This window comes from Thalia democratica, chromosome 3, assembly GCF_965202585.1.
Source record: "Thalia democratica chromosome 3, ktThaDemo2.hap1.1, whole genome shotgun sequence".
Lineage (NCBI taxonomy): Eukaryota > Metazoa > Chordata > Thaliacea > Salpida > Salpidae > Thalia > Thalia democratica.
In genome coordinates this window covers 79,517,486-79,538,179 of record NC_139167.1, presented here as the reverse complement: position 1 = coordinate 79,538,179, position 20,694 = coordinate 79,517,486, and the positions used below count along the sequence as shown (strand labels likewise).

The window sequence follows — 20,694 nt, the reverse complement described above, 5'->3', positions numbered from 1 at the left end:
ACTCAGAATATTTACTATTTTTCTATTTTTAGAAATTTTTTTACTTTAAGCTGTTAATCAAATGTTTTAAAATACATCCGATTTATTTCTTTGTTTTTAAAAAGTAATAAAAGTGGAAAACAATCATTAAACTAGGTTATCTGCTTTTTTTATTAATAAAACAAAGTAAAGTACTTTTTCCTCACTTTTCTCAAAATAGTCTGCATTTAAGATTAAGTTTACTGCTTTTGCTTAAACAAATAGTACTTATTGTAATGCATAAAACAAAAAATATTTCATCTATACAATAATAAATTTATGATAAACATGCATTCTAAAACAAAAATTCTAGATCAATTGATGATTTTATACAACTAATTTTTTTTTAATTTAGCAAATCGATCTATTTTCAATGATTTGAAAGTTTATTTCGTAATTTTACAGCTCAGAATACACAATTTAGTTAGTGTTGTAAAAGTTTCCTATAAAACATTTCAGATATGTCAACGACAGTTTGTGAAAATTCTGACCACTTTGAAAGTTTACTCAAAGCATTTTGGTGTTTCATCAAACAAAGTTCTAATGGGAACTTTTCAATGTTTTTATTTGGGTTGGTCTTACGCAGGCACCACTGAAATCTCCTGACAATAGAACACAAATCCTGATATAAATAAGAGAAAATTAATCACATGACTGCGTGGACAAAAGAAACGATTTTAAAACACATTAGAACGTGATGTAATTGTTTATGTTTTCGGTGAGTTTTTTTGATGATGAATTCACGAGTACGTATTATGTTTTCCGAAAAATTTACCAAAACTGACATTTATAAGCTGAAGTGTCACAAAAACATGGCAAAGGTATGATGGCAAATTGACTTTTTAAGCTGAACTTCATAATTTTTCTTGGTAGTAAAGTTTGTGCGTGATGAAATAGTTTATAAGCCTAAAAAATGATTAGAAAATACTTCCATTATAATAAACACTTTATGATACTTATTGTTATTTTTTGATGACAAACTTCATTAAATAGTGAACAACATACGTAAGTTATATGTGGTGTTTTCAGATTTTTTTTATAAATAAACTTAGAAATTACTTTTCAAATTTTCTAAAACTAAAAAATGTCACTTAATAATACGATTTATCTAATTTACTATATATTAATAATACTTGTTGTATTTTTCAATTAGTTCAATTACTCACTGCTATATTAACAGCTCCTTCTAGAAAAAAATAATTAAAAAAATTACTAGGTTATATAGCTTGTTACTGTCAAATATAAGTACTCGGTTTTACCTTAAATATTATAAAACTATATAACACAAAACTTTTTCTTTAAAAAAATCTTTCTAAAACTAAAAACACAAAGTAATTGTAAAAAAGATAAAAGTTTGGCTTTTGTTATACTTAAATCAAAAAAGCATAAAGCACTTTAAAAACTTTATTTGAGTATCTAAATTTGTTTGATCTTGTTACAATAAAGCTACCTCAGAAAGAGAAATTTTAGAAAACATTGAAAACTTAATTAAAAAAGAGCAGTAGTAAAAAGCTAGAATGTGGTTGTTTTGAAGTTTAAAAAACGGTAAGCACTTTCAGTTTAAATAATGTTAATTAAAAACAAGTATTTCTTTCGATTTTAATAATTTTAATTAAAATGTTCAGCTAAAATACCACTGTATATAAAGCTACCAGAGTTTCAATGCAAATGATGCTAAAGCAAAATACAAACAGTTTTACAAATGCTAATTAAACCCCAACGGTTTGTTTTTAATTTGGCTCAAACGTGAGCAGAGCAGTTAAAATTAATTTTTATGAGGTTTTACAGCTTAACAAACTTTCATTGTGGTTTTTAATTAAGCAATTTGAACTTATACTCAGTAAGAAACTTTTAGCAGCCAGTAGCTTTTCTCTCTAATATTGATTTTACGCCCGTTTTGTGAATAAATTGTTATATTTCTGTATGTAGTAGATAATGTTTTGTGTTGTAAGTTTTATTTACATCGTTTTTTTTTCGTAACAAAGTTTTTATAATTTAATCCATTATGCTGGTACTTGTATTGATTTTCATGAAAAATTTCATATAAAGTATAATCTGCTAATGCCGAGCAACTTGCATTAACTATTGATTTTACTTGTAACCGACTAACAAAAACAAATTAAGTTTTCGTATAAAAGAAGGCAACTGAAAAACTTAGCAAATTAACATATTTGTAAAATTGCTACTGATAACCAAAACAATTACGCAGTTTGTAGATTAATGTTTATTTATAAGCAATACTATTTCTAACATGTTGTTTATAACAATAAGTTTACAGTTAAGTTTAAAAATTTAGTTATTTAATTATTCAAGAATAATTTGAAAATAAAGAAAATTGCAACGAAGCTTCAAAGGTTGCTTAGCAACGATTACTTTTTTGTTCATGCGTAAACAATTATCACGTCATAATTGAGTGTGGATTCATCACGGGGTTTGGGCACGATCCCTGGCCGCGAGTAGTATTACCTAACAACGGCTATTATTACCTAACAATCGGTAATTTTACCTAAAAACGAACTGAATTCTTGACTACAAGGAGTTTTTGTTGTGAATTTAAAACGGCTAAAACCTTGCTTTGACTAAAACTTTTTCAAAAACTGCTTTTAAAGGAGAAACTGAGCAACTTTTAAAAAGTTCAGAATATAGGAAAAATTAAGCAAAAAGTTCAATCTTAAAAGTTTCAGCTTATAAAGCTTTCATAGTTCATATTTATTTTACACTACTTCGAGTTTACTCAAACTTCTAAACTACTAAGCTAAGAACTAAACATGCTACAAAACAAACTGATTTTGCTTGCTTAGAAAAAATAGTCTCCATACTTTTTGAAACGACAGTTATAAATTATCTATAAGAAAGCTTAAACCTTTTTATAAAAAAACTACATATGAAAATTGTTTCAATGATGATTTTTTTTTTAAATAGTTATAGATGCATATAAAGTAGTTAATACATTTTTACTTTTCACAATGCTCAAAATTCAAAAGTTGATAACTTTTAACCATTAACTAACACAATAACATTGTTTTTATGAAAATAATATTTTTAATTATGGTATTGAATTTTAATTTATATTTACAACAATGAAGGTAAATAAGAATACTAAGAAAAAGTAATGACATAAAATTTGAATTAACTTTAATTGTCTTGAGTACAATTATTCAACCGCAGTGTTTAAAGCATACTTAAAAACTATACTATATTATGCAAGGTAAGTGTATCACACAGGACAGAAAATCAATAACTAATTAGCTCATCAAATGAGCTTGCTTATACAATGTAGAAACTAAAGTTTACTCTAAAAACACTTATGCTTGGAACAAAGTAAACTAAAAGGCTGAGTTCTTTAAAAAAAATGAGAACAAAAAATATAGCATATGTTTAATATTTCTATATTTTGCATTTTGACTGAATGCATTTAGAAAGTAAATATTTTTACAAAAACTTAACATTATCTTTATAACTTATGAATGTTGATTTAAAAACCAGTAAAATAAAATGATTTTTTTTTGTTCATACTTTAAAATTTGTAAAAGTAGATTAAAATAAATTTTGAAAAAAACTAACTAAAGTATAAATAAAAAGTTTTTTAGCATTAATTTAAACGAAAGTGTATTATTTCAAAATTCAAATAGTTTCAAATTCCTATCAAACTACAACTTCCTATTCTTATATATCAATGTTTAAAAGAAAGCTAATCAATAATTTCCTGTAATCTAATCTTTTTTCTTTCCTTAAAAGTGATGTGCTTCTTTTAGATCATAAACGGTTGCAAAACAAACACCAGTTAACATTCAAGTATTGAAAACATTTTTACGTCGTATCAACATCGTCATAAACACAGCAGTATTTTATAATTTTTTCACAACAACACACGAGTGCAACGCCTAAAATTTATAACACTTTCACGATTTGAGAGGTGCACTTGTTGCCATTGTGCCCTTTCTCAAAAGCCCTTGACGGCAGGGGTGTCAATTGAAAAATATGAAAATTATAGGAAGCCTTTTAAGAGTCAACAATGAATTTTCGTGTCGAATTTTCAGCTGACATGGAGAGTTGTGTACAAAGCTGACAAAAATTGTGGAAAACATTTATATTTTTATACTTTGAAAAAAAAAATATTTTAGTACTAGAACAAAAAGTAGATAATTGTTGGAAATATATTTTGTAGTTGTTTTAGAAAATCTTTATTTTTAGCGCAAAATAAGAAATATATTACAGTAATGTTGAGCATACTGTAATGCAATCCTGTTTATTTTTTTTGTTGTTGAAATATTAGAGTGTTTGTTATATTTAAAATTTCGTTTGTACCATTATAAAGTATTTCGAAGTATTATTTTTCTTCGTTGGTAATATTGACTTTCATGAAAAATGTTTCTCAACGTTGAATAGAAATATTAGAAAGAAATACTTTAAAGGTGTACGTTTACTGAATTTGACATTTAAAGTCAAGTTACAGCTGGCTTAGTTTTGTGGAAAATTCTACTGGATATCAAGTTTAAAAGTCATGTTTTGAATTTAATTCGCTCTAACATTTGACTTTTAGTGTTAAAAAGCCTGGAATAAGTTTAACATAATTCTGAATAAAAAAACAAAGTAGATTTAATGTCCAATATAAAAACATACTTTATTTGCTAAAGTTTGTCATTTATATTTTAAAATATTTTTGATTTCTATATAAAAAGAACAAAATCAAATTGAACAAATATTTCAATTTTTCAAAGAACATGAAAATATTAATTTATTCAAAAAAAAAAATTCCAATTCTCGATATTTAAATTTATTGAATAATGCATAATTTTATCTTATTGCTACATATACCTTATAAAATAAAAAAAAAACACTTAAGCTTTTAAATTTTATTTACATAAACATTTATTATTTTTTTACATTTTATTTCAAATTTTTATAGCTTTTTAGTTTTAAAACTGATGTAAATAACTTATGTAGTTTATAACTTTTTTGATACTTAAAACTTTAATAGTGTTTCAAACCAATAATTTCTATCAAAAATCAATGAACGAACAACTATGTACTATAACAGAGAAAATAAACTTTACCAAATTAGTTCTATACTGTAACGATTAAACTAAGTAGTTTTTAATCTACTTTCAATTTTTCTAAACGTTTATGGAAATTTTCTAAATAATTATATCTAAATTAAAGTATTATACTGGTTCAACAAAGATATACTTAATTTTTAATTTTAGATCCAAACATTAAACTAAACACGTTTAAAATAACTATTTTTATCTTTTTGCTTCTTTTAATAAATATTAACTTTAAACAAAAAATACTACTTTATTTATTTTAATAAATTTCTGAACCAAATGATCCTAATTCAACCAACTCTTAAATTGAAATGAAAACTTTGAAAGCTTCTAAAGCCGCTTTGAAAGCGCGAAAAAATGAAATCGAGAGAACTTAAAAAACGAGACAACTGAAAAAACGAGACAAGTTTGAAAAACGAGAGAGATGTTTGTAAGCCGATATCATAATGGCTCGATTAGTAGCTAGACAGAAAAATATTTCTATTTGTAGTCACGGAATTATAAGAAAATATTTACACAAGAAGTTTTTTATTTGAAATTTTTAGACCAAATGGAACAGATTATTTTTATTTTTTTCACGTCATTCGAAAATACTAAGTAAGAGATAATTTTTTTATCCCGTATTGTATTTAAATAGTTTATTTAGAACTTTAAAAAACTAAGTTTTTATCGCATCTATTAGTATGTATAGTATGTCAAAAAGTAAAAGTTTGAATAATAAACAAACGAATACTTATCTTTCATACGAAAACTGTAAACTACAAAAAATAACTGCTTACTTTCGTATAAAAGAAAAAAATGTAGCTTATACTCATAATGAAATTTGTATTTAAAGTTTCAACTTTGTGGGTTTAGGAAATTAATTAAAACTTTATTTATTTATTCTAATTTAATTAACACCAGCCAGTACCTATACTAAAGTTTTATATAAATTTAAATTAAAGCTAACAGTTAAAAAAAAAAGATCTTTAAGTAACAGTGTTTACCACTTGAGTTACAATTTATATATAAAAAAAGGTTTCATATTTGAAGTTTTTCAAGTCTGAGTTTTCAAAACTTAACTTAAACATTGATTGCATTCTTAACTAAGTAATGTAAAACAACAATTAAGTACAAATAAGTATATGGGAAGTAAATTTATTTGAAGTAATAAATAAATAGTAAATAAATTAAACAAACATGGCTACGGTAAAGTAAAAAAACAATAGTGAAAAATTGAATTTTTAAGAAAAAAAGACTTTAAATTACAACATAATAAACATTTCATCAAAAATATATTTTATGTTTTCTTACAGTGTTACAATAGTTTTAATTAAATCAAATTTGCAGAACTGAAATAAAATATAGTTCTTTAGTTTTAGACAACTATGTTATATAAAAATATTAACTGTATAACTGTAATTGTTTTGGTAAGTATAAAATTAAAAAAAAAACTCTACAAGACTTGTTCAGCGATACAAAAACTGAGCTGTACTTTAAAACTACTATAAAATAAAAAAACAAAAAAAATTTCAGCAAATTAAATATTTCCAGATGCTATGTAGTCAAAGTTCATGGAAGGTTTTTTAAAGGATGTTTAGAAATAAATTTCTCACGATTTGTTACAAAACAGTGAACGTGGGTGAGATTTTTCTTACACACTTAGTTTTAAACGTGCAGAGATTTATATTGAAATATTCAATATTTACACTATACTGCATGGTAATTTTTGACAACTTTTGTTTTTGTACCTTGTGTTTTTTGCATAGAGCGATTTCACAAAAAAATTTTATGCTTTATCTTACGATAGACGTATTAAATGACGAAATAAAAAAGCATAACAACATCATTACTTATTTGTTAGCTGTATGAGTCACATTTATAATTGTTTTTAATAATTCAAACTTAATTAGAATTTTCAATCACGTTTTGTAGTTATTTCAATAAATAAAAAATGATAAAATCGAACTTAGTATAAGCGTAAATCTTTATTGCATGTAAATTATATTAACTGCATAAGTAATAAAAGCAGAAAAACTTTCAACCAATAAAACAAAGTATTCTAATACAAGAACTTATTTCAAAGTTTTTATTTGTTACTACGTTATTTCTTTTTCTTTTTTGAAACTTATTACTTGAATTTATAAATGTTTAAGTCTGAAGCTATTTAATATTTTTTAAAAAGGTCATTGTTTAATTTTAGTAAATTAGTTTTCTACAGAACTTATAACAACTGAATGGTTTTTTTACGCACAACCATCTTTATGTGTTCTTAACAGTGTTATGTTTTTAAAAAAATCGCAGTGAGATAAAACAAAATAACACATCTTTATATAATTATGTAATTACAAGGAAAATTATGAACGACTTTTGGTAGTATTATGTCATGCAAAGCTTACAGCTAATTGTGGGAAGATAATTTATCATAGTTATAACGTTATTATCCGATTAAGTAGTCAAATTTCGAGCTATCACTTATAAAAAGGATAGCACTAGAGAACTTTATACAGTCCTTATTTATAGGTTAACTAAAACAAAACGTTTATTTTAAATTAGAATGTTTACGATTAAAAAAAGATCAAGTTAATAATAAGTAGGTTTAAAAAAAATAGTACTATTTATTTACTTTAACTACATTTACAGAACACAATACTTTTTCGCTACATTTCTAATTAATACAGCATTTTTGTTAGCGATTATAAACGTTGTTTTATTATTTTTGTTTCAGCAATAACTGTATTTAATAGTAAGTAAAAACGCTAAAGTATAATTTAAGTCTACTTGATAGATTTTAATGAAACTAAAATATAATCTAAGTCACATTTCGTCGAAAGTTTGTGGCTAACTTAAGTTATTTTTTAAGTTAAACCGTTATAACTAAAGCTGTCTTTAAAAAACTTTCCTAACAATCTACTTATTTGGACAAATATACGTAGTTCTAAGTGTAAAAACCCAATGCATTTACAGAAACTAAAAATTTTGCAACTACGTTTTAAAGACACACTGTAGTACTGTTTAAAAGGCCAAGTACTTACAAAGCTTGGTTTGATCAATCGCACATGAATATAAACTGACTTTTTTTTTGACTACATTTGATTAATTTTAGAGCTGCTTAAATGCCTGTAAGTTTAAAAAGTACACGTATTAAAGATGTTGTTTAATGTTTCTTACATTGTTTTTAATTATCCAGTAATTCAATTTCAAGAAAATCAATATTTAGTCGCACAAGTTAAGTTAATAGTTACGTTTGACTTATTAAAATAAAACATTTTGTGTTCTTTATTTTGTTTCCAAGCAATCATCAAAATTTACATAAATACTTTATAAGTTTGATTGTTTTTTATGCTCACTTGTTTTAAAAACAATAGCTTTTGTTATCTAGTGTACCTACAACTTTTTATTGCTTTCGTTCCTTTTTTTTATAATTTATATTGTATTTAAAATTTTGAAGTGATTATTTTGATAAAATACAGTTTAATTGTATAAAAATATTAACAATTGTATACGAATTTCAATAAGCTAAACACAAACGCATTATACTGGTATCTTAATTTCAATAAAACAGAGTTGTTTTAATACATTTTACTCAACAATGTATTATTAAGAACTGCACATAAGTTATCGAAGTATAAACAAAATAAAACCGAATTCTGCAAACGTGCTTCTAAATGGCTCAAGGTAAAGAATGAGTTTATTCTAATTACAATTTACCATTTATCATTGGCTATTTGGACGGTTTCCAAGTTATGATGTTTAGTTTCTTAGCAACGGTGTTTCGTTGCTAAGCATTGTTGTTAAGTAAATACTTGTGTTAAGCACAGTGTGTTGCTAAGGTAAGCTTATATGCTTTGCAGCAAGAAATTGTGTATGTACAATGAATTGTTGTACGTAATGTATTTGTGGTTGAGAAGTGTGTTTTTAAATAAACTTTACAAATTTTATTTTTTTTATTTTTGTGTATAAAAACTCTTTGGTTATTTGAGTTTTTGTATATAAGCTTCATATTTAATTACGACACCAAAATCATTTAAAACTTAAAAATTACTTAGTATGTTCTTAATTGAAAACTTTTGTTCTGCTGAAAAAAACTTTAACTTAAACTACCTAACCATTAGTTGTACAATACATCAAGTTTTGATTAAATTTGTAAGAAACAAGCAACGTTTAATACTAAGCTGTCAAACATAAAAAAAATTCTTAAACAAATCTAGTATTTATATAACAGTTTTAAATCTGTATTGACACAAATCATAAATTTAACCTATATTTAACTAAAAACACGTATTTGAAAAATTTACCTCGAATCAAAAATTTTTTCTGTCAAAATAAAAAGGTTAAAATGAAAAAACATAAAAAAAACTTAAAGAAACTCTTTTCATTTGACTTTTGAAGTGGCTTAATCGATTTGTTTTTATGTTATGAAACGCGACAATATACATGTGACAATATAGTCAATACTCGTTTTTAATTGCTTTTTGTTTCGTATGTGCTTGTATATATTGATATACGCTTCGTATACAGTTACAAAGAATTCATGGTACAGTATTGATTTTTTTGTTATTAAAATAAGAAAAAAACACTATATCGATTAATAAGTTTTAAAATCATATTTTGTTTTGTTGTTTCACTTGTTTTTACTATCTTTAAATTTTAGAAAATGTCTCGTTTAACCCAACATTTTTTGTCATAATTTTTTAATCAACTTAACACAAAACAACTTTATGAACTTTTTTTCTTTTAATGTGTGGCATTTTTTATTGACTCAGCGTTAGTTTTACAAAAAACCAAAGTTGAATATAAATGACAAACAGTAAGAAAATATACTAAGATGAGCCAGTTTAAAATCAAAAAATCTTAAACAGAAAAAATACTTATTTTAACCTATTATACCATGTAAGTCATTAAGAACAATAAAATTAGACTAAAGAAGTTTAACATGAGTAACAACAGCATATTAATATTGAAACAAAATTACAACTTTTATTAAAGTCTTAAAATAAATGCCTACTGAATGTGATTAAAAAAAACTAATTTATGATAATGTTATTTTGAAATGTGATTTATTGTACAATAAAGGTTTAAATATATATTTTTAGTTTTCTTTATTGCCTATAAGAGGTGTTATCTTAGTAAATTTATATATTGAATGGTAAAGTATTTTTCATTAGTTTGAGCTCACAAAAGTTAAGTCTTTTAATAAAATAATTTTTACGAACAACTTATAAAAAACGTTGAGCAATTTATTTTAGAACGCAACGAAAGATTTTATCGATAAAAAGATAAATTATAAGCTAAAAGGTCAAAACCGTCTTCCGTTGGTAGTATTAAAAAAAAACAATTACAACAAATAATAAGTTAATTTGATTACAGCATTATTAGGGTAAAATTATACTTACTAAAGTATAACAGCAAGTTCTTAGATAATCATATTGTCCTTGATAAACTTTAGAAAGATGCTTTAAAAAGTGCGTTCTTCAAATATTTTTGTTGGATGTTTAGTAAAAATTACTTTTAAAACATTGTAAAGACTCAATATTTAGGTCAATTTAGAAAGACTAGTATCCAATACTTTAACTTTGGTGCTCATAATACTTATTATTACTGGTTAAACTTGGAAATAGGACACAGAGTGAATGGATTAAATCCTATTTTTTATACTAGTAGACAGCCAGGTCAACATGAAAATTTTAGTAAAAAATATTCAAATTTGATGTTTTCCACTAATTTCATGATTTAAGGTATTTATTAGTATGTATAATTATAAAAAAACCAGACTACATATAAAGTGATTTAACTTCTTACTATTAAACCAATTGTAAATGAAGCACTTTGTGGATTTTTGTGTTATTGGAACATTAAACTTCAAAAACTAGTAACAGCCTGAAACTTGCTGGATTTGCTGATAACTACGAAAAAGTTTAATGTTTTTAACTCTTCCAAACTCTATTGAAGGCAGAGTTATAAACAATTAATGAATGGTAAATGCGAATCGTCAAAATAAACTAAGCAGGTACAAGCATCCAGCTTACCTGTTTATTATTTATTTATTTAAAGAAATTTAACTAAAGTTGACGGAAATATTACACAATCTCTATGGTGTAAACTTTGAACTAAATTGAACGTAAAAGGATACCATTTACAAAGGAAGATGTTGAATTTTTTAATTAGATGCGAGCAACGATATTAACATAGTTTTGTTTACAAAATATTTAAAATTAGTTTAAATTTCTAGTGATTTACAGCAATGGCTTGACCTTATTATTATACTTTTTTTTAAGAATATCAAGTTAAGCTCATTTTTGGCATTGCTTTTAATCACATTTTTTTCTAAATTATAGCGATTTCATTCAATTATAAATTTTTTGTAACAAAACAAATTTTTATTAAAGAGATATATTTAAGTGCTTAAAATTTTTAAAGATTATTACTAAAATACTCTTTTTAATAGTTTTGTTTATACTTTAATTATATAACAAAAACATAATAATTCAATGATAATTTATATTAACAAATTAAGTTGTTAGGAAAAAGATATTTAAAGAAAATTTAACAAGTTTTTATAAACTAAATTGGTTTAAATGCTTGTTTATTTAAGCTGATACATTTAACTGTATGTTTTATTTAAATTCAGTGATCATAAATTTAAATTATTAGCTTGTACAAAATATAATCGCCAAACGATAAATGCTTAGGTAGAAAATAAAAATTAAATTATTAATATAAAATTTCTTCGTTGAGAATTCTGTCTACACAAGAAAGGTTTACTTTCGGATAATTAAGTTTTACAAACTATAATAATTTCAAACTAAAGTAAAACAACTTGAAATAAATAAAAGCAACCAACCATATTTGTGTCACTGATAGTATAAAAATCAGTAAATAAAAACAAAATTATGTTTAGTTAAAACAAAACCTTCAAAACCGTGTCTCAAGGTCCTACTACACTTTTAATTACATAGAAATATTTTGCTTTTTACACGTTTTTGTATAAAATAATTTATATTAAGTACTTACTTCAAGCTTTTATTACATAATAGCTCTTTTTTGATTTTTTAAATGCTTTACCTTGATAGTTCGAATCTTTAAAACTGCAAAATATTGTTTAGTATATGTCTATTTTTAATGTTTTAAAAACCATTATGTTTAAAAAAAAGTATGTTTGTAGATTTTAATGAAAAACTATACATTATGATAAGTCAATTAAAAGTTGAAGATGAATATTCAAACTATTCTTTTTTGCAAAAAGTTTTGAAGCTTACTTAAAATTTGACGCGCTAAAAATAAATATTCCTCAAGTAGCCGAAATATTGATTTTAAAAAAACTTGAAGTAAAACTTGAAGTAAAGCACTCATGATCTAGTTCAAACTTTCTTTTTCGATACAAATTTTATGATTTGTGTTAAACATTTAAAGTATTTAAATTATCATTTGAGTTATTATCAAATAGTTTTAAAAAGTTAAAGACTAAGCTTTTCTAGTTTTTAATTAAACTAATTAATATTAAATGCTTAACTATAACCAACTACTTTTTAACTACTAAAGATAAAGTTTATCGTTTACAGTTATATAAAACTATAAAAAGTACTTTTATTGCTCGATGACATAAATTGAATAAAATAAAAGTTTTAATTATCATACAAATGTTGCATTTTTCCATTCGAAATACATACAAGTTTTTGAGATAGCTAACTGTAAACATATAACAAAAACACCGTAAGAGCTTAATCCTATTGTCGCACTAAACTTGTATTATAAATTCCAGTTGTTTTACCATTTTTTTTGAAGCATATTTAAGTAATAGTCTGTATGTTACAATGTTGTAATGTGCTGAGTAAAAGTTCTACAGATAAAATTTATAACCTTTGTTAACAAAATCATAGTACAAAATACGTTTAAATATACACTAGTGATTATAGCGTCTTGCATGCATTTGAAAACAATTATGCATTCTTACTTTAACCGCTAAAACTGTTACTATAGTAAACTAAAATGTATTGAAAACGAAATATCGAGTGGTTAAGAATTTGATTGGATTAACCAGCTAAAAATAGCTAATAATCAATAGTAAAGTTCCATCGCAGTGTGCTAGCAAGTGTTTTCTAAAATGACTTTGATCATCGACATCAGTTTTGACCTCTGGCCTCGTATGCTTTTGTCATTAAAAGCTTCCATTATTTCAACTTTGAAAAAATAGACCCAAAACATATTTTTGAAAAGTACCAAAATATTTTTTTTTTAAACTTGGGCACTTGAACTTTTAATTGGATTTAACAAGTAAAATTTTTGTATAAGTAGCTGAAAGAAAATAATAATTGCCAAAAAAATATCATAGATGATTTAAAGTCATCATTTAAGTCAGACATATAATGTTGTTGCTACTTATTTAGTTTGATTTTTTTATTAAACTTTAGTTTATAAATATTACATTGTTACTGAATTCTATACTGTTACATAAAAGGTTCAATGTAAGATTTAGGTTTAATTATTTCAAGGCAAGAATATTAAAGTATATTGTGTAAGTTTATATATATATATATATATATATATTTAATATTTATAAGTTTAATTACAAAGAAAAATGCCTGTAAAGGTATATATTTTTTTATCAATATAGGTTCAAAATTTAATTTTGATCAATAATAAAAAATTGCTTAAATATTTTGTGTAATTATAACTTTTATACTAAAAAGAATATCTAACAATAAGTATTTAACGTCGAGCAAGTCAGTATTACAAAAGTACAACTGTCATAAAACTACTTAACTCGATTACCTATCGTGAAGTCACAAAGTGTTACGTCATAATACGGAAACAATCGGAACTGTTTAACGTGTAATAATGACAAACTGTCATTCGGTAGCTTTTAAGTTTTCTTAGAAAATTAAAACACATTTTTACACATCAAAATATTTTATTTTTTTCTGGATGATTAAAGTGCTTGAATTTTAAAAACATAACTAAAAACACTCATGTTTATTTAAAATTTTGTGATAATATAAATGAATTTTATGTTGCAACTAATTTTTTTAAATCCGTATAATACTTGGTGAATGATTTTTTTAAATATTTCGAAACTACTTAACTTCAATGAAAAAAAATAAAATTAGTTGCTATAAAACAGAAATAACTTTATATTAAAAATATATTTACATAAAAGTTAAACATAAAACTTACCAAGCGAACTTACACAGTAAAAATAATAATCAAGGCACATGTAAAAATGCTAAATTATGTTCTTTTAATAAATTAAATTAATATGTTTAAATTAATTGATAGAAAAAGTGTTTGTTGAAAGCTTAATGAAATATGTATTGAATTATTAATCAACATCAAAATAAGGAACAAAAAAAAATTACTTATAAAAATAATTTTAAGTATTAGTACAAATAAAACTGTACTAGGCTAAATTAAGGTCAAAATTTTAAGTGTAGGAAAAATGCAAAAGGCATAACATGAAATATTTTTATTATTTCACATAAGAGCGGCAAGACAAAAAAAAAAAAAGGAAAAAGTTATTTAGATTATGTGTAATATAACTTCAACCCTTTATTAAAAAGTATTGAATAGTTTTATATTGCACCAAAATTAACAAACAAAAATATTTGAAAATTACGTCGAACTTTAATTGCTTTGTTACTAAATTCGTTTTTTTAGTATAAGCTCTATTCAGAATTAAATTTTTGTTACTATAAACCTCAAATTTAGAATAAAATTTAATGTTTGTTTTCTATTTTACAAAGTATGAACTGTGAGACAATTTTTTTATAAGTTTGATGATTGATGATTTTACTGTTAAATTTTCATAATCCTAAAATTGTTTAAAAAACAATGTCTTACAATAAAACAAGTTCAAATAAAAGTCATACAAAAATAAGACTTAATAAACAATTAAAAAAAGGTTGAAGGATTTCTTGCAATTATAATCTAAATACATAGGAGTTCGCTATGTAATCTGATATAAATTTTGATTAATTATAATCTGCTGATACAATCCGATTAGGCAAACTTAATTGACATTAAGTTTGCGTTCTGACTCAGGCTTGACTTGAAACTGTAATGAGATTCAAGTGCTGTAAAAGTTGTTTTTCTTGAATTCAAATTCAAAACCAAATACCTTTTTATACGTTTTCTTTTTCAAGTGTTGCACTTGATAACTATTAATCCTGTCAAAAATGCAAAGTTTTATTACTTTTTTATTAAGAACTTTTTAAATTTCATGTGACACTTAGGTATCATAAAGCTCAATCGACACATGTTGATTATTTCAGATAAAAAGATATAAATTTTAATTTATCTCACAGCAAATATATTCCGATGTGATAGCAAATATTGTTTTTTTTTTGATACAAAATTAGTTTCAAAGGTCAAAAAACATGCCTCTTAAGGTTGAATGCAATTTTAAGGTCTTACTATTGTTATAACTACTAATAAAGTAAAAAAAAATCTTAAAGTTTCAAAATAGAATTAAAATATAGTAGCACGTAAAATAATAATAAAGAAAAAAATGCTAATTTAGTTAGTAATCGTTCAATCTTTATTTGTGTGATTATTATACGTTAAGATAATTATTTGACTTATATATTTATTTTTCGATTCTAAAACTAGCTATAAAACTTTTTGCAAATAATTACTTCATAATAAAAAAATTCATGGCCTTAATATTACTTTAGAATTTTATATAAAAGCAAGTTAAAATATAATCTAAATTTAAATTCAGTGATATCTACTTATCAAAGCACACCAATTCTGCTAGCATAGATTTAAATAAGATAGTTTTTTTTTATAGAAATCTTAAAATCGTTTATTATACTATGTTTTTTTAATTATGTTGTTCATCTTTGAATAATTTATTTTTGAACGTTGCATTTTAGACTTCTTTTCTAAACATTTTACATAGTGGTTTTCAGTTGTTAATAAACGAATTGTTAATTACTTAAAACTTTTTACTTATTAAAAAAACAAGAATGTACTTCTAATAACAAGTTTTTAAATTTTCAAAACAGTTTTCTAAAACAACATCGCTTCGCTTTTCCTTGAAGTCGTCGTATTTGGCAAAAGGTAAAAATTAAGCAAATTATTAGCAAAAAATTACCAGTTTTTTTCCAAAATTTCAATGTTACTATGACGCAATCAAAGGCGCCGACGTGGTCCGGGCGTCGCTCGTCAAACAAAAGTTGTTTCCGCGACTTCAAAGCCGGTGAGCTCACATTTAATAACACACTGAGACGCGACAGTTCGAATCATGGAAGTATTTTTGCGGAAAACCTCAATATTTACTGGTACTTTTACGAAAATATTCGCGTCTGCATTTCAAGTGGGTGTTTGTTTAACGTTGGAGTTCAATAGTTTGCAGTTTGGAAAAATGTTTACAAACAACAAAATTTTTTTTTGATATAAGCACGTTTGTGACTGATTCAAATGTTTGATCTGAGCAAAAAATTTAATTCAATGCTTCCATATAAACAAGTTTAGTTACCAATGTAAGTTAAGAAGCGTTGGGCTTGTAGATAAGTATTGGCTAGTTGATTCAAGCAAAAAATACTCAAGTAAAGCAGTTTTTAAAGTAATATACACACAAAGGAATTAAAACATATTACATTATTAAATACCTCTAATTTAAGTATTGTAGTTATTTAGTAAAAAAAAATTATCGACAGTTTTATGCTAAAGTAATTTTGTAAATGAAGGTTACTAACAAGTTTAACAAGTTTACTAACCATAAAATTGTTTGCATAAACTAATTGAAATCAAAAAAATTATTAAAGTAAAAACTGAGCAAAGCATATACTTAAGTTTCAACATCATTAATAAATTATGAAAAATATGACTTGTAAAAAACACCATACAGTTCTGATTTATGATAAACATACTCTTTTATTTTGTTTGTGAATGACAATAGAGAAAGTTTTAAAGCATGAATGCAACTTTATATACATAAAGATAACGTAAGGTTTAACAACAACTTAAATCATTTTAAAAAGCAATCAGACTGCATTGTAATTTAACGGTATTTTAATTAGGATAATAAAATTTATCATTGATAAACAATAACTGTCTAAATAAAAACAAAGCTTATAAAAGTCACGTTTTTTTTAAATAACAAATTATAACTTTTACTTTTACGTCAAATATTTAGCAAATACAGCTTTCTGGATACTGCTTTACATTTATCATAAACTATGCTTTTCTTGACATAAAAAATAAATTTTAGTTACTGTTTTTAATATACTTTAACAACTAAAATTGAAATAAAAACTAAACAGCTAATTTTTAAAACAAAAGTAGTTAAAACCTATGGCTGCATATTTATCTATTGTTAAAAAATACTTTATAGACTAAAAATACTAATTGGATTCTGTATCACAGAAATCTATATATTAAGATAAAAATAAACAAAATCAAAGAAAACAAATCGTACCGAAATCAAATGCTAGACTGTTTTAAAGAAAAGTTTGAAAAGTATATTTGTATATCCAATTAAAAAAATCGGAAGTTGTACTAAAAACTGAACAACACAAAACTTTTTCAAGTTGTTGCGGTGAAAAAAACGATTGTTTTTGGTAACTAACAAGATTGTTCTATCCAACCACAATGTGACGTCATAAATACACGTTGCTGACGTAACTGACCAATAGCTGGCAAAAATTTGCTGTAGAGTTGAACAATTATTTTTTCTTTAAACTAATATAAATTTTATTTACAGCTTTACTATTTAATTTCTACAACTAAATAGCTTGTATAAGTTGTTACTGAAACTGAGTTTTAAAAAAAATGTTTAACTCAGATAACTTTTAGAGCAGCTTGTGTTGTTTATTAATTAATAATAAAAGTTTAACTTTTCAAAAAAATTAAATATTTAATCAAAAGCTTCTGCAAAGTTAAAAATAAAAAGCTTTTAAAATTTACGTAATTCTAAAATTATTATTAAGTATATATTTTTATTTTACAAAAGCATGCTAAAGTGGTGTATTTAATTTTCTTTTATCTAGTTAGATAATTAATTAATTCGAAACAACTAACATTTATAACAACTTAATTTATAACTTTACTAGTTTTTTAATAAAATATACTTTTGATTTTTTAACTTTTGAACAATTTAAACTAATCAGTTTTAAGCTAAAAACGACAAATTTGAGATAAGAATATTAGATTGATAAGTTATAAAGTTTTACTTATACGCTGAAAATAAGTACAACCTATAAAAAGTTGTAATTTTTATTTGTTTTTTCTGTTTTAAATGTTTAAATTTTTCAACTTTTCTTGATTTCAATTAACATTTTGAAATTGTATAAAACCGTTTTTTTCTGTATACTGTTGACAAATTGTTAACATATAAAATAAAGTTTATTGAATAGAAATTATTTTAAGAAGTTATGCGAACTACTGTACTAGTTTATAACAAAAATTTTAGAGCAGTAACAATTTGATTTGCAACTTGTAACTGAAAACGCATTTAAGTCGCTTAAGCGTCACAGCTTAATTCTTTCAAAGAATGTTTTTAATTATTTCAATCAATTTTATTGATTCCGCTTGATACGTGCGTGAACGCGTAATGTAGTTATTAAAATTCTAAATCTTGTGTAATCATCTCACCAGTTTTACAAGTATGTTTTTAATTACAAAACAATCTTAACATTTAAACTAAACATTTGTTGTTGAATAAATATTGATCACTATTTTTGTAGTTGTATAATAATGCTTTTTTATCTATGTTTTTTAACAATTGCAAATAATTTTAGTACAAAAATTTAAATAAAACTACTTATTTACACCGTATGTGTTTTTTCAATATAATATGTATCTAAATGTCTAGTTAATGTAGCATAAAAAAACTGAAACCTTTTTTCTACAATATTTTTAATTTGAAACCATAAATACTTACTACAGAGCTTTATATTTTTGTATTGAAAATATACGTTTACAAAACATAAAACATAAATATGTATTTAAAAGAGTAGTACCAAACAAAATGTTTTAAAGTGTAATTTTAGTGTTAACTTGCATTTTACTTTGTTTTGTTTAAATTTACAAAATACAGCATTCGAGAGTTTTACACTATCAAAGTTTTCGACCACTTTGAAATGTATAACACAGAAAATGTATTTGAGTAATTAAGAACTAAATATTTTAAACAAGAAATAGAAATAAATTACTTTTTTTTTTGTTATTTTTTTTTTTAATGAAAAGCATCACGTGAAGTTCTAACTAATTACTTTAAAATATGAAGTTTTAAACCTAATTACATACACAAAATTAATCAAAAAACCACAAATACAACTAATTTTGCAATATGTACAGAAGTACAACAAATTACATTAGCTTTTATTTCAACCCTGACTTAAATCGTATAAAATTTCAAAACACGTCATAACTATCTAAAAGCAGGTGCATTTACCACGGTTTGATAGAAAACAATGAAAATATATTTCACGCAAAAACTGATTAAACACATTTAAAGACGTTTAAATTTAAATCCGCTTGCTGCATTTAAAAATAATTTACTTGATTGAACACACTGGTAAGTGTTTTAGCTATTTAAGTTTCAACTTGTATATCTAGACAATTTCTCTTCACTAAACGTTTATTTGCGAAAGTTTAGAGGTATATACTCAGACCAATTTCGTATAAAACTAGAATAAAACTTAAGTACTAAGAACTACTAAAATGTTTTATTTAATTAATGCTAAAAAACGCACTAGGTCGATATTTAGTATAAAAACGAAAAATTTAAGTTATGAATTTCAATTTACAACTTTGGAATAGAAAATAACCGTTATTAGTTGCACAGCTTTTTTAAATTGCACTACTTTACCTAACTATTCATAACCTAAATGAAGTTTGTTTTTTTTTGCTTTGTAAAGACGGTAAACTATCAAAAATAATGTCACCATGATTGAGAACACGTTCTTGAGAAATATTAAGTTCAAGTTATTTATTATGTAGTTTAATTGCTTACCATCTAAAATTGTTTCTCACGTATTAAGGTAGATACGTGCGAAGCTAACTTTTACAACATTTTATTAAAATCGTGCGTAGAATATTTAGTAAAATAAGTTATTTTAGCTTAATTAAATCCTCATCAAAATTATAATTTTGTTGTGTAAACTTTATAATTGCTGTTTTAAAGCATATTTAAGCAGAATTTACTCAATTTCAAACATTTTTTCGTACATAAAAACATAAAAAATATTTAATAACTGTGAATAATTAGGGTTTTAAACATTAAAGCTTTGTTGTTTTTAGTTTTTGAGTTTTCTAGTTGTTGTAGTGAAATGTACATGTCTTCTAAAAATAGATATTTTTTCTAATTTCTTAATTAAAGACTTTATAACTTAAATTTCTTACTTTAATTTTTCTCTATCACTTCTATTTTTTAACGACTCTGATTGTTAATTAATATAGTTTTAATTTTTCATAATACCAACTTTAGATGGTAACAAAAATTAAAATATAGTTCACAATGTTAAGATTACATAAAAGCTAAAAAACTACAATTAAGTAGCATAATGTTTGTTTAGTTTTATAATTGTATAGCTTCGTTAAAAATTTGCCATATTTTATTAAGCTTTAGTTACTAGTTTAGCGTTAAGTAAACAATACGCTTGCAATGATTTTAAATTTTTTATAATTTTTTTTTTTAATAAGACTA

General features: G+C 24.0%; 1 protein-coding gene across 1 annotated transcript in view; it reads left to right on the top strand.

Moving 5' to 3' along the window:
- The first annotated feature begins 16,166 nt into the window (after positions 1-16,166).
- Positions 16,167-20,694, top strand: part of LOC145832584 (protein Wnt-7b-like) — a 31,129-nt gene continuing 26,601 nt past the window's right edge. The window contains exon 1 of the mRNA XM_082939897.1: positions 16,167-16,363. Within this exon, the coding sequence (XP_082796023.1) occupies positions 16,167-16,363 (197 nt within the window). The remainder of the gene's footprint in view (positions 16,364-20,694) is intronic.